Here is a 15330-nt window from a genome sequence, read left to right as displayed (position 1 = left end):
CCCTCAACTCACCCTCCTCTTCCAAACATGAAAGAGAACCTGTGGAAGCCTTCAGTTGTCATTAAAACTGAAAAGGGGTTTAGTTTGTCCAGTTTGGGCGTAGAGAGGACCCGCTCCTGACGTAAATATAAAGTACTCAAATATAAAGGACTCATACATGGGTAAAGAAAACAACAATTCATACAATTAAGATGAAACAGACTAGCGAAAACATCACAAGGGTTATTTTATATTTAATTTCTGCCAATAGATCCCTTTCACCTTAATCTTACACACTGGACTTTAGGTAGCAAATAAAACTGTTTGAAATACATAGACAAAAAGCAACTTGATCAACAGCTGTTTATTTTGCATTTATGAACATTTGGGGGACTTGAACGAAACATGTGCTACATTTTAAATACTGAAACTGCTCAGTTAAACTCAGCAAAATCCTAGAGTAAAAACATTGATCATTAATGAATGAAAATATTTTACATCAGTTTATGATGCTATGATATTAAACATTGATACACTTGGAGACAAAAAAGAAAAACTAATTTTTTTTTAAAACAAGATTTAACTGTAAATCTTTATTCAGCTCGGATACTATAAGAGTTAAAAACAAGTTGCTCTCCAGGATGTTGAGCTTCATTGTGTTGAATAGTGCTCTGTAAAAATGTGACTGTAGATTAGAGAACTATTGAATTCATGTATTAGAAAGGTAGATTAAGTTCTACACTATGGAAGAAATGTGATTTAATACATTCAACTACAAGTTTCATACAGGCTTCTTTATCATTTCATTGTGAATTTCAATAAACTAATCAATGTTATTCACAGTCCTCAAGTTAACCTCTAGAGAAAACAGTGTTTTACAGTCAACAGCTACTTTCAAGTTACGATACAACACATAACACATAAAAAGACTGAAAACATTTTGACAGAACATTTAACTGAACACATACATACGGACACCTAATGCTGAAAGCCCCAGGGCACCGTCCCAATTAAGATTCCTCTCTGATTGGTGTGCATCCAGAGAAAAAACTGTTCTGAAAGCTCGTCAGGAGTCTTTTCTTCTTCTTGAGGAAACTGACTGTTGTTCTGTCTTCCTCTGCATCCTCCTCCTCCTCCTCCTCTTCCTCTTTCAAGATGGGTTTCCTGACCAGCTTCAGGTCTGGAGGGGCATGTCCCATGTCTCCAATCTCTTTTAGCACCTGGAATGGTACAGTTTGGTATGTTAGTACTGGTTCTGCATTAGATCTTTGTGGACCTGATACTGAATGCAAAAACACACATTTGAAATCAGAACAAATTTGAAATGTAGATTTGCAGAGTTTGCCTAAACAGGAGGAATAAAGAAGTGACCATAAATTGTATATGCAGATGAATGGCATCTCTCCACTTCCTCCCACTATCCAGGAATAAAGCTATAATATCCCAGATATAAGAACACCCGCACCAATGATTTCATTTGAAGCCAGAATCTTCACAGTGGAAATGGTGCCCTGGTATCAATGTCCCACCAATACACACACTTTTGCATTTCTGACACCATTGTAGAGCAGCCTGCTGGAAATCTGATCAAAGTCTGTGACACATTTGCAAGCCTCTCTCGTCTCGTCTTTGAAGAGTTCTAACAAATCAATTGGCAACAATCAAGCGCTTGAACAGGGGCTTCTGTCTGCAACTTGTGTTGGCGACTGGCAAATCAGGCTTTAAATCATGGAATGTGAATTAGACCTAAGAGGATGCACCTCAGTCTGTATAAATCAACTGAAGTGCAGCATTTAAGTATTTTTTTTAACTCTGAAGCACATATTCTGCATATATATGGCAATCACTCTCAAGACCACCACAGGAATGATTTGTCTTTGTGGTGCTGAGTGCTGAGAAGACGCCAATTTACCTTCTTTGTGGGAGTGCAAGATGGCGGTTTGAAGAAGGTGCTGTTATCAGGGCTGGCAGTTGTCAGGTCTTGAAGAGACGCAGAGTTCCTGGAAACATTTTCTGTCTGACCAACATCCTGGAATGAGACAAACGTTCAAAACTGAGAACTATGCTTATTGTTTCTCATGCATTTATTATAAAAGAAGCCAATGTTTTCAATAATGCAAATCAAGGGTATCTGTTCAGTTGTGACTGGACAAGTGGAAACATGTCTGTGGCTGCAAAGAAACTTTAACTAGAGCTAGTAACTAATTATAGCATAGCATATAACATGTTGAATATTTCAATTATATAATCAGTGATGTCATGCAGTTATAATAATAAATAAATACAAATAAAAACACATATGATAACTTTTGACCTTATACGTTAACATTAGTTGTGGCATTAATTAAATGAATGATTATTAATGAGTATAATATATATATATATATATATATATAAAATATTCTTTCAAAACACATCCTGACAATTCAACCTGCACATGTTTAAGACATTAGATTGTATACATATACAAAGATTGAAAACATATACATACAAAGGTTAAGTTGCATGTAACACAAGTTATTGTGTAACCAGTTGATGATGGGGAACATGATCAGACAATTCAATATGATTTACCTCAGCAGGCCCCTGGTTGTCCATATTTCGACATTTCTCATGATCACACTGGCAATTTTCCCCACACGTCATCTTTCCTTTGCGACATCTGCACTGTTTGTTACCGCAGCGACCTTTACACGCACACTGCAAGAGGAGAAATTAACACAATTGTAGCCTTTGCATCACAAGCCTGATCTTTATATGTGTATATGGTATTAACCAGTAAAATTTTGATACATAAGCTGTTTTCAGACATGAACTCTGGCCGAAGTCCCTTGATTTGGGTTTGGACGAAGCAGTAGAATCTGTGTTATCGTTGTATTTACAACAACAACACAGAATTGTTGTGGAGCATTCAGGTGCAGGCAGAAGGTAACGAATCGATACCGTAGTGGTGATCACATTTTATTTTGTTTTTTACAGCACATCATCACTGCCCCTTATAACCAAAGCTCTCTGGACATCTTTGTGTCTTCTACATATATGGCTTCACTTTTTCATCCAGGGACATTTGTATTTTGTGTGTGTCTCTCAGAGACTCTCCTGCTGTGTTCTCACATGAGCTGATTCAGACATTCTGCTGAGTTTTAACTAGAAGGCAGGCAGGACAACCTCCGCACATTTGCGTTTTCATGTACAGCCCCTCCAGAATATGTCAGAAGATTATCCAGAGTTCAGTGCATGTCTGACAGCAGCTTTACAGATTTAGTAAAAAGGTTATTTACTGGTCTTTCTTTGAAGAGAAATTTAACAAGAACATTTGTGACCTTTCACTGAAAACCGAGGTCAGTCAGGGTCTTTTTAAAGATCCTGTCCCTGAGTCTTACCCCAGTTGTCTTCGGTTTCTTTGACGCTCTGCGTCCCTTCTCGGGTTTCTCAGGGCGCCACTCTTCCTCCTCCTCGCTCTCATTCTCATCAGACATCAGCTCTTCGACGTTGATGGCCATGTTCAGCGGTGCTTTTGCTGTGGTGAAGCGCTTCACTTTAGGCTTTTGTGAAGAGAAAAAAAAAACAGATAATGTTCACAGAATCATTCATTCTTGGTGCATTGTTCTTTCTTTTTAAACTTTCTGACTAAATCATTCTTAATATAGTTTTAGACAGAGCTTTGTTTTAATGCATTTAAATATGTATATTCAATATGATGTTTATATTGTCATATATAAATATCCCAACTTGAACATTAAACACACAATAGATACAAAGTATAATATCCGCAATACTAACCTTTGGAGGAACGTAGTCAAACGAGTCATCAGGGTTCTTTTCGTTGTTTATTGTAGGCACAAGGATTTTTTTCCCACTTGCGAGTTGAAGCAGTGAGAGTTTCTATTAAGAGAGAAGCAATATATAAAGATGAATGTTTATTTTTCATATCTGCACTCATGGACAGCAACAAAATGCAACTATTTACCAGACAACACATTTTTTAATAGTAAGTTCTCTAAAGCATTGTAATAAATTAAAGCACAGAATTTATTATTCATAATTTCACTTCACATTAAAAGATTTTAAACAATGATTGAGTGAATTCTACAGTCACCTGTCTGTACTGCTCGTTCTGCTCCAACAAGTTCTGGTTCTGCTCACTTAACTGCTGCAACTTTTCAAGCTCTTCTTCCTGAAATGATATTACAAATAGGCCCATGATAAACTTGGGCATGGTTTTCTCAGAAAACAAAGAGAAAACTGGTGATAGTGGATTCAACACTCAGAGACAAACCTGAACTTTGAGGCGCTGGAGAAGCTCCTTCTCCTTCGAACTCTCCTCATCATCCTGTTTTCTTGTGTCTGACTCACCACATATGGGTTTGCTCTGTAGTTGGTTAAGAAGGTAAAGCACCTGCAGACAGAAAAGAGAAAAGTTAATATATCACACAGTGCACACATTATTATTACATGGCTAACCTTTCTCTAAAAAGGATTATGATGGTTTCGACTGGCATATAAATAATGACATGAACACCTTCTCTTGATGTTCCTGCTCCAGTTCCACCAACTGCTGCTGATGCTCCATGTCCATGGTTGACATCACATTTCTCTCATCAGCAAGCATCTTCCTTAAATCTTGTGAGTTTCCCTTTTCCTGTTTGACTTCACTCTCCAGCTTGGAACTGGCTGTTTTAGCAGATACCAGCTACATGAACAAGAAAACAGCAAATTAATGCACGATTAACTAATTAAAAACCTAGAAGTTGTGAATGATGTGATTTATTCAAAGAAGCACCTCAGACATCAAGACTTTCAGGGCACACTTGGCTTCCACAATGCTTGAGATACCGTCGATGCGCTGTTTCAAACGCCCCTCGCTGTCTGCGAGAAGAAGTTTCTGCTGGAGGTCAGCAATCTGGGCGTTCCTGTTCAAATACAAATGAATCTGAAGATTTAATTATGCCTTTGCTGAACAACAAGTATATACAGAATTAGATATCTCCTGTAAAATCTATATAATGGTTTCACAGTCACAAAATTATTAATATTAGGCCACATTGATATAGAGAAAAACCTGAGATTACAAGAATAGTATTACTAGCATTGCCAGCATAAAGTCGTAATTGAGAACAAAGCAATAATGTTATGAGAATAAAGGTAAAGAAAAAAATTCCTTCTGGATCCAAAATTTTTAACATAGATGTAACAAAACATCTCAGTGATCTGCTGTAGGACAGAAAGCTCAACAGGCTGATCTGCTCGAATTCTTCTGACATGTAGCCTAAAATTATGATTTTATTTATTTTATTGGACTGCTTTTCTCATAATTCTACAACTTCATTCTTACTTTCCTACTAAATCCAATGCACTGACATGAAATGAAAGCACATCCAGTATCTTGAAAGAAAATACTCAATAACCGCTTTAGCCAGATGGTGGCGATTCAGCTGCCACAGCAGACAATAGTGAGCTCAGGATGGAAAACTTTATTCAGTTTTAAAACTATTTTCTGTAACATTAAATGAAGTGCAAATGAGAAACATATCAGCTGAGAGATATGTAATGGAAAGTCTTTTAGCATGAGGTGAGACAGTGTGATATATGCAGATTGAATTTCAAACTCAAATCAAATTAACAGTTTAGAACCAAGTCTGAGATGGTTTCTGTGACTCACCTGAGACCCATTTCTGTCTCCAGGTTCTCCACCTGTTTGATCAGAGGCGTTTCCAGCGCCCCGTGGCTCTCCAGCTCAGAGATGATCAGAGTCCGACGCTGCATGGATGGACAAAATTAAACTGTGATTCTTTGTAACATTTCTGCTCTCTTGGTGCAATAAATTCTCATATTCCCACTTTTGTGCATTTTTTCTTAAATTCAGCTCACCCTGATTTTGGGAGCAGGTCTCTCTCCGGCCTCGAGCTGCTGTTTGAGATGGTTGATTTCCTGAGCCAAGACTTTTCTGTCGTCCAGCAGGTCACTGAGGTGGCGCCGGGCCTCTTCTGTACTGACCATCACCTCCACTTCATTGAGAAGCCACGTCTGATCACATAAACACAGGGTTAACAATATTACAATGTGCAATAAACAGCAATCAACAGTACAAAGATGGTCAATATAGAAATACTTCATTCTACAACATATTAATGTATTATTATAAATATTTGAATTATGAATATAACACCATTTGCATTTAATGACCTCTTATAGACAATATAAAAGTCAATGCCATTAGAAGCCCTAGAGCAGTGGTGTCAAACTCAATCACAGAGAGGGCCAAAATTTAAAACTGGGACTATGTCGAGGGCCAAACAGAGTCAACATTTATAGAGTTAACCCCAGGATAGACAGGATATTGGATAAGGTGCAAAAAGAAAACATATTTAGGTAGGCTACATTCTTCTTTTAGGTAAATGTGCCAGAGCCAGATGTTTGGCATCCTTTCTTGGCTGCCAGTTCATTACAGTTTGGGGTGGAGTGAAGGTGTGCATCAGTGAGATGTACCAAGTTGCCCGCAGGCCTTGAGTTTGACATCTCTGCTCTAGAGGCAGGTTTTACTACCTTAACTCTTGCAGCAGCTCCCTCTATTCCTCTGTTCTGAGCATCTTTCCGTTTGTCTATCACCTCACTTCTCTTCTGTAGAGCATCTTTCAGCCGCTTGTTTGCAGCTGCAGCCTGAAAGAGAAACAACAAACTTGTAAAATTCTACTTCGGATCATTTCAGGTGATGTTTACTTTCGGCTGTTTAACACAAACCTGATAACTTAATTACAGAACCTTAGAGCATGAGTCACTCAGACGTTTGTAACTAAGTAGGTACAAAACATATTATGGTACGTATTTGTTATTTTACAGATGCTGAAAATATTAAAACAAGCATATATACTTTGAGATCAAACGCCTCACCTCTTCAGTTTTACGACGCAGAACATTGGCCTGTTTCTGGAAATCCCGCTCGAGTTTCAGCATCTCGTACTGACGCTTGCGATCCTGTAAAAAAATGAATAAAAATAGAGAACTTTAACACAGAGTGAATGAATGGATTAAAATGTCCAGCAATGTCTCAAGAAAAAGTTGACCCTTACACACCTTTTCCTTCAGCTGTAGCACCTCTCTGTCCTTCTTGCTCTTCCACTGTCTGAATTTCTCTGAGTCCTCCCTCATCTGTCTCATCAGCTGCGTACGCTGCGTCTTCATGGACTGTGAGAATTGTGCTTAGATTTGGCATCTTACATGTGCTACAAGTAGTATTAAATTATCACCATCAAAGACACTAAATTAATTGAGATAATATCACTAGTTACCTGTATCTCCTGCATGAGCTTGCCAACTTTCTGCACAGAGGATTCTTTGATTTTTATCATTTTAGACTGTTCAAGAAGCTTCTTCTTCATGTCTACGAGCTGACCCTCAAGCTCCTGCAGCCTCTTCCTCCGCTGCTCACTAAGCCTTCAAGAAGGAGGTGACGTGTGTCATACAAAGATAGAAGAAAAAGATTGAGGGCTTATTAGATTAGTTTTTACATAAAAAACAAATACAAGTCATAAATAGGCTTCAATATTACATGGAGGTACAACAAAACCACAGCGGAAAAAAACCCCTCAGTATTCATACTTTGCCTGGTTAGTGTCTTTCTTTGCAGACTGAAGAGCCAATACAAGATCCTCTTTCTCCTTCTGCAGAGATTCAACTGCCGAGTGTAGAGTCTTTAAATTTTTCTGTGGGAGTCATTGTTCTGAAGATTAAAACCTGTTCATCAATTTTCAACATTTAAATTATATTATTTATAATGAATATAATCACACAAAAACAACTTAGACTTAACCCATTTCAATGCTCAGAAACATAATACCATACAAGTTACCATGGGAGTTACATGATACACCTCATGTTAAGTGGATTCTCACAAAATCAATGTCAGTAAATTAAAGAAATCATAAAAAAGAAATATGACGTAGAATATAAAAAACAAGAATATTAGCTGAATATTACAAAGAAGTTTTTGAACCATTAATTTTAGAAACTGATCAAACATTCTGGTACCTGGTGTTCTGACTGCATCGGCTCTAGCTGGCTGTCATTCTGGCACATTTTCTTCACAAAAGCTTCCTTCAAACTCAACACTTTGTTCAGCTCGATCAGTTCCTTAGAGAGCTGGGCCTGTCGCAATGCATGATGGGTTGCAAAGGCCTCCGGGGAGTCCTTACCAACGGCTGCATCCTGTTTAGAGTGGTGGAAGTGGGAAACATCTTACATTACATTTTGTTCAGGAGTAAAGAGATAGGTATGGAGTCTATTTCTTATTCTTTAACAAATGTAATTTCAAGTGAATAATAAGAGCATAAATGTAAACGTACTGATTGGGAGTCCTCTGCGGCATTTTGACTTCCATTCGCAGGCATCTCAGGTGCATCGTCTCCTGCAGCCATAGCTTCGATGGAGGCTGCGATCCCTGCACTCTCATTCTTTTAAAATCCAACAAACAGTAAAACTGTTTCAAAATAATGGTATTGAGAAACAAATTATCCTGAGCTGGATTAACAGTCCAGATTGTAGATATCTAGACAGTAACACATTTCTGTTCTTCAAATACCGAGGTTCAATTTGAAATAAAAAAAATGGAGGCTTCATTAAGGTGCAAAGTCTCAGCTTTCATTTTAACAGTGTCCAAACTGCACAGGGTTCAAAAGATGTACTCAATAATAAATAATGGTCAAAAAGCTAAATTCACTTATTATATATCACTCAAGTAAGTCTTTAAAAAAAATCTAATATGATGCAGATTTCAGTATTTCTCCACCCTGCTGTCTTTTGGTGAATAATTGTACAAGTTTGACTTTAGTACCTTGAGCTCTAAAATGACTTCTTGCAGATTCCTCATAACCTCAACATTTTCCTTCAATTCCTGGTCATCAAGCGTCTCCAACAATTTCTCAAGATCCACTGTACATCTGAAACAAAGGTAAATAAAGAGTAAGGCCCAATATAATCAACTCCTTGGTCAAAAAACATTTTACATCAATCATTTAATACCCTTTCTCGGGTGCTAAAACAGAACAGAACTTAAGATCGTGAGTATGCAACAACAAATAGCTAAAATTATAAAAAGGAAAATAATCTGACCAGCAAAAGCTAAACTAAAGCTAAACAGCTTGGCACAGAAAAGTTTTTTGTGTCGTCTTTATTCGGTCAGACCCTTTAAATCACTGCTGGCTTCATCCCTTTGTAAACTTACGCTGCATGGTGCCGCAGTTGTTCCAGTTTGCTTTGCAGTTTCTCATTTGCTTGTTCTGTCTATAGAATAAAGGAAATGCAATATGATAAATATGATGAAGACACGTAAACTGTCAAATAAAAGTAAACAGCGAAAGATAAACTACATTTTTTTTTTATTTCTTTCAACACCCATTTCATTTGTCTTTGCTTTTTTCTACTCATGGGTACAAAAAAAACATTTTCACCAGAGGCAACAGTTTTCAGAAAATGGTTTTGAAAGAGGGAAGGTTAAATTTAAGGTCATCACCATAATGATCTTTTCAAACATGAAGGCGGTCTGTCCAGCTGCCTCACTCAGCTCCCTGCTCAGCTTATTGTTCTCGCCCTGCAGAGCGCGGTTCCTTTCCAGCAGCTTGGAAACATTCTCCGATGACCCTGGCCTGTAACAGACAGAGGACGTGACTGTTGCAGTCTTTTGTTGTGGGGAAAACTGTAACCCTGGTGTATCTATCTCACGTTATGTAAGAGGGGATTTTTTTGTCTTACCCAGAGAGCACCGGAGCTACTCCTCCACGGGCATGCAGGAGCATCACCTGCAGCTCCTGAACCTGAAGAATAAATCAAGACACTTAGAAAGTCCATTTTAAACAGAGGAAGGTGTGTCACAGACTCTCAGCTTCATCAATCGTTGATTTCTTTTCTAAACAATAGTTAATATAAACAAGTAACTGCTGAATTTTCAGTTTCTATACCTGTTGTTTCAAACGGCTCATTTCTGCAGATCTGGGGTCAACATTGACGATAGGTTTGTTTTTAATTTTGCGAGCTCTGTCCGCATATCGCAGGGTGTTGATGGTCTCCTCCATGTTTGAGTCTGCAGGACTGATGCACGCAATCATCAAAGTGTGGCTATTGCCTCCTAGAGAGTCTGATGAGGTAAATTCAGAAAATGGTTCAGTAAAATTATTCTGCAGACTGTGTACAGCTGCAGTAAACACCTGCTTGTTCTGATGTACATTAACCAGTAAAGTTGTTGGTATTACTCAACAAGTTTACAACACGCACGTAACAGAACAGATACAAGGATTAAAAAAAGACTTTCAAACAGACAAACAAAGCAAATAAAAGCAGGATGAATGTTTCATGCTATCTGAATTTGCTAATAACCAATGACGAAAGCCTACCTTGTAGCAGGCGGGTGAGTTTGGAGTCTCTGTAAGGAACAAAGGTGTTTTTCTTGCTTTCATCCCCCAATGCACTGATGACGTTACCCAAAGACAAAAGGCCACGATTGATGCTGATGCCTACAGATGAAAATAAATGGCATCAAAACTAGTGTAATAGTGTAATTAAGGATATAATCAAAATATAAAGAATATACATTTCATACAGGAGTCTATACATAATTTGGGAGAATCATAAATTGAGAGTTGACAATGTATAAACAACTGAATCTCAAGAAAATGTGATATATCAATTTACCTTCTTTTAAACGATCTCCCTCTGCTTTGGTTTTCTTTTGTCGCTCTGAACCAGCTAAATCCACTAGGTGCAACTTTGAAACAACTGAGTCGACTCTGCAACAAAAGTTCCCACAAATGTTCAACTTGTATTGCGCACACTAGTCCAATTTCAGGGGCAGTAGCACATAGTATCTTTACAAAAAACAGCAGAACAAACACATATGTAAAGTCAAATTACATTAAAATTAAAATTTAATCACTACAAAGCATCTTTTCCTGTTCCGGTCTCATTGCTTAATATCATCCTGTGTGGAGTTTGTCAAACATTTAAAATGACTCAAAGTCTGAAGAAAATGTTTTGCTAGACTTGAGCACACCAGGCACTGATCATTACTCGGCTCATCCCAATCTTGGAGCCCATGAGATGTCAACAAATGACAAATTAGCCTCTGAGGGCAACAGCTAATATTTTGGGCCTTGCTGTCTAGACAGCAGATGTATGGGCCAAAACTGCATTCAGTGCACACTGTTTAGAGTTTGACTTGCTTCTTTTATCACACATTTCTCACAAATAAAACACAAATAGTGATACTGAAAATACTTAAAAAGACAATAGCAAACACATTTCAGTCAATGTGTTCTGCCACTACTGCTCTCTACACAGACCATTTACCTATGGGCAACAAAAGTCAGCTCAAATGTGAATCGTCAAACTAGAAACAGAAACCAGACACTTCTTGCCTTAAAATCTTGTACCTCACCTACAGATCCTGCATATTCACATGTAGAATCTGTTTAAAGACATTAAGCTAATATCAACCCTACTGTGTAGCATGGTGGTGGCAGCAGCCTCATGGGGGTGCTGCTCAGCATCTCAGACAAGGAGACTAGTCACAAATAATGCAGCCCAATGAAGCTATAGGTCCCTGAAGGAAGCCTACTCTAGAATACCGGCTGGGGCAAGAGGAACCGAGTGGACACTGGAGTGGCTTCAGGACAAGGCTCTGACTGCCTTTTAGTGGCCCGCCAAAGTCCAGACTTAAAAGCCATTGAGCCCTGAAGCTGACAGTTCACAGACACTTCACACTAATCTGATGGACCATCAGAGGATTTGCCAGAAAGAAAAGGCTAAACAGCACACGACGTGGAAAGACGAAGAAAAAAAACTTGAAGTCATAATTGCAGTTTCTACAAAGTACTGAATTAAATGTCGGAACAATATGAGAGAAAGTTTGTGGTGTTGAACAAATTTAGAATTCAAATATAAAATGTTATCAATTTTTGATTAAGTCTAAATTCAGGGGTCTAAATACTTTCTGTGGCCACTGTACAGTATCCATGACCGTTTACACTTTGCAGAAAACACTGTCAAAACATAGTCTTCGTCCCCGTCATTGCATGCTATGTTAAACCATCAAGTAAGTATCACAATAATAAAATTATGAATGGAGAAAACACCACACTGACTTGTCTGTCCCTCTGCGCTGCTCCAGTGTGATGGTGAAGATGGCATGTGAGCGTGAAGAAGCAGCATTCATAGCTGTTGAGCCCACAGTGCGAGCAGAGTTTCCCAGCTCTAGACAGCCCACCATCTCATGGGCAGAGGACACCTGCCTCTCGATTAAGCCCACAATCTGTAAAAGAAGACATAGTCAATGAAAACAGAGGCTGACACCAACATGTATAACTAGACATGGGAGTAGTTTATTCAGGTTTATCTGTCCATTTATTATAAGCTCCCAATACAAGAGACAATGTGTGATATCACTCACCTTAATGCCATCTTTGGGGTCTTCCCGAATGCTGATGGCAGGTTTATCTTTAGATGAACATAGCAAGTCCAATATATCTTCATTATAGATCTACAATATAAAGGAAATGCTTCACAATATTAAATTTAATAGCTATTGTGCAGAAGTAACATTTGCTGCAGGCAAAGGACTACATAAATGTCATAAAAAAACAAAAAACCCACAAAACAATATGTCCACCAACCTCCAGGTAAGATACTGCCAGAGCGAATTCACAGTCTTTCTGTTTCTCCTTTTCTTGAAATATTCTCTGGATAACTCTTGGGATAACTCCAACTGAAGGATCATTCTCCTGAGCTGATGTGTATGTTCCTCCCATGGAGAAGGTCTTTCCTGATCCTGTTTGTCCGTAGGCAAGAACAGTTGCATGGTAGCCTACAAAAAGAACAATTTAGTCAAGTTATAAAATGACGAAGAAAACTAAAACAATAATTTGACATTTCTTAGTTCATTTGATAATGTTTTACTTTTTTGCAGCCAATAATTGAATACATATATTTAAGCAAAACCATAGATACAATACTGTTCATATTTTGCAGACTTTGCATGGTCATATCCCAGTACTAGGGTAAAACTGGATAGACAGAGTCCATTGCTGTTTCAAAAGACATAGCTACCTTTGAAAAGCCCACACAATAAGGGGGACACAGCCGTACTGAAGACTTCTTCTTGCTCAGCATTGGGATCGAACACATAATCATAGGTGAACGCTTTCTCTGTGCCAACAATTACCTGAAAACAAACATCAATTTAGAAATTTTTACACATAAAGGTTTAACACAAGTATTTTCCCAAATGATTGAGCTCGCACCTGGGGCTCCTCAGGCACAAAAGAGAGACAGCACTGACATCCTTCATTGATTTCTTTAGGTACCAACGGACGGCATCGCAAAGCAACCCGCACTGGGATCACCTTCGCCTCCTCATTTGTCATGATGCCAGATTCCAATGAATATCCTGTTAGAAAAGAAGGGGGAGACGGGGATTAGATAATGAAGAGAAGTAACACTAATCCAATAATGTGGCCAGGTGTTTCATCGAAGCTCATCAAATTTTTTCACTGGAAATAAAGACTTGTGGGTTGTTTAAAAATTAAAAAAAAAATCAACATTAATATAGAAACCAATGTATTTTCTATGTAAAGATATAGAAGAGTCATGGGATCCAGAGAATGGAATCACAATCCAGCATGTTGTGCTGTGAACTTTTCTGTTCTTTGTTTGAGTCACTACTCCAGGCACACATTAATGTCATGTATATCAGTTATATGTAACCTTTAAACAAGAGACAGAGTGCTGACACTGACCAAAGTGGGAGATAAACCCAGTGATCCCTGTTATTCAAAGTAACAATTTTTCTTCCATGACATGACGAATTTAACATTATGTGGACACATGTTAGTTATAATTTGAGAACAGGGAAAGCATTGAAATTGAAGAAAGTGAGCAACTCAACAGTTTAGACAACATCAAAGTAGTGTTATTTACATAGCTGTCATAGTGGCTTGCATTATAATGGATTTTTTACTCACTCCAGATAGATGTGGTGATTTGAAAAAAACAAAACCACAACCTTAAAGATCTCTCTGTGTAATGATAATAATATTAATCATAACATGGACATTGTTTTATGATAATTCCTGAAACCTTGAAGTAAATAAATTCAAGTTATTATTACTATAATTTAAAATGTTAGGTACACTTTATTACCATCCACTAAAATGCACCATCTTCTCTTATGACCGTGTTTAATCAAACTGAACTGTGTGGCACAGGGATATTCACCATCTTGTCTGTCTCCACATTAAGTACAGATAAATGAAATGCTTTCAGTGACTGTATCACGAGACTAGTTTAATGAATTTGCAGAATTGTGATAATCTGAAACTGTCTCCGCAGAATCAATATGGGTGTTGTCACAACTGTTCCCAGAGTCAGTGCATGATTCACCGTGTGTGGAGCAGCTGATCTGCCTGAGGATAACACCACAGCTCCCAGTCCCATCGCCCGAGCAGACATATCAAAACCGAGCTGTGTGTTAAGATATCATCCTGCAACGAGCCGTGTAATGATAAATCATCTATTTAACTGGGATGTCACTCCGTCGATCGGTTCGTGTTATAGGATGCACGAGCCAGCGAGCTAACTGCATCTTACGCTCATTCCAACGGAGACGCACTGAAACTCAAGCTAGCAACTGTGTCGTTAGCAGTGGTTAAAGGTGCATTTAAATGAAATGACAGCAACATTGCTGAACAAAAAAAAAAGAAACAACACACCGTAAACCGAGCACACCGATATCAGCAGTTAATAAACTAGCTAGCTGCAGTTATTAGCAATACGTTGTTTTTAAAGTTACCTTTCCACGTTTCCTCCAACGCCACGAAACCCGTGTCACAGAACCTGCACCCGGAGGCTGTGCTGGAGAAAAGAGAACATAAATATCCGGGCCCCTCTGTGAAACGTTTCCTTGGAGTGTTTACTTGTTGTAAACTTTGTTCTCGACCAGTGTGGAGGCCGCCGTCGTCTGTGAGATCAGTGTTGTCACTGCCCGCCACTTTCAAACACCCGGCTCCTCCCCGCGCCTCCTTCTTCTATGCGTGTTTTATGGTAACTGCGCCGCTTTACTGACCCCCACAGGAAGAAGAGAAAACTACAGCATTGACAAAGGATACATTATAGGCTTTAAGAAGAAGAGATACTTTATTGATCCCTCAAGCGGAAATTCTTTTTACACTCATTTATTCACATGCATTTTTTTAAACCATGAAACACAATCCCACACACACAAAGGGCTCATAGACATGCAAATGTGGAGAGAGATGGTGGAGTGATGGGCAGCCCCGGAGAACGCCCTGCGAGCAATTGGAGGGGTTC

The 15330-nt window shown here is 38.5% G+C and overlaps 1 protein-coding gene across 1 annotated transcript; it reads right to left on the bottom strand.

Annotated features, from left to right (window-relative positions):
* Positions 1-328: 328 nt before the first annotated feature.
* Positions 329-15029, bottom strand: kif4 (kinesin family member 4). Its single transcript, XM_020086067.2, has 31 exons — positions 14813-15029; positions 13266-13411; positions 13072-13186; positions 12639-12829; positions 12416-12505; positions 12111-12277; positions 10663-10757; positions 10365-10484; positions 9933-10108; positions 9727-9788; positions 9488-9620; positions 9200-9258; positions 8810-8915; positions 8322-8429; positions 8008-8184; positions 7579-7682; positions 7269-7413; positions 7054-7164; positions 6871-6954; positions 6526-6639; positions 5851-6006; positions 5642-5739; positions 4763-4892; positions 4502-4672; positions 4259-4378; positions 4079-4156; positions 3763-3864; positions 3363-3524; positions 2554-2679; positions 1892-2008; positions 329-1199 (listed from the first exon to the last, which is right to left on the bottom strand). Exons 2-31 carry the CDS (start codon positions 13386-13388, stop codon positions 990-992), a joined length of 3750 nt encoding a protein of 1249 aa, XP_019941626.2. The 5' UTR covers positions 13389-13411; positions 14813-15029; the 3' UTR covers positions 329-989.
* Positions 15030-15330: the final 301 nt, after the last annotated feature.

The sequence above is a fragment of the Paralichthys olivaceus genome, chromosome 15, assembly GCF_024713975.1.
Source record: "Paralichthys olivaceus isolate ysfri-2021 chromosome 15, ASM2471397v2, whole genome shotgun sequence".
NCBI classification, from domain to species: Eukaryota; Metazoa; Chordata; class Actinopteri; order Pleuronectiformes; family Paralichthyidae; genus Paralichthys; species Paralichthys olivaceus.
Note: the sequence above shows the minus strand (reverse complement) of the source record. Positions and strands in the feature narration are given on the sequence as shown.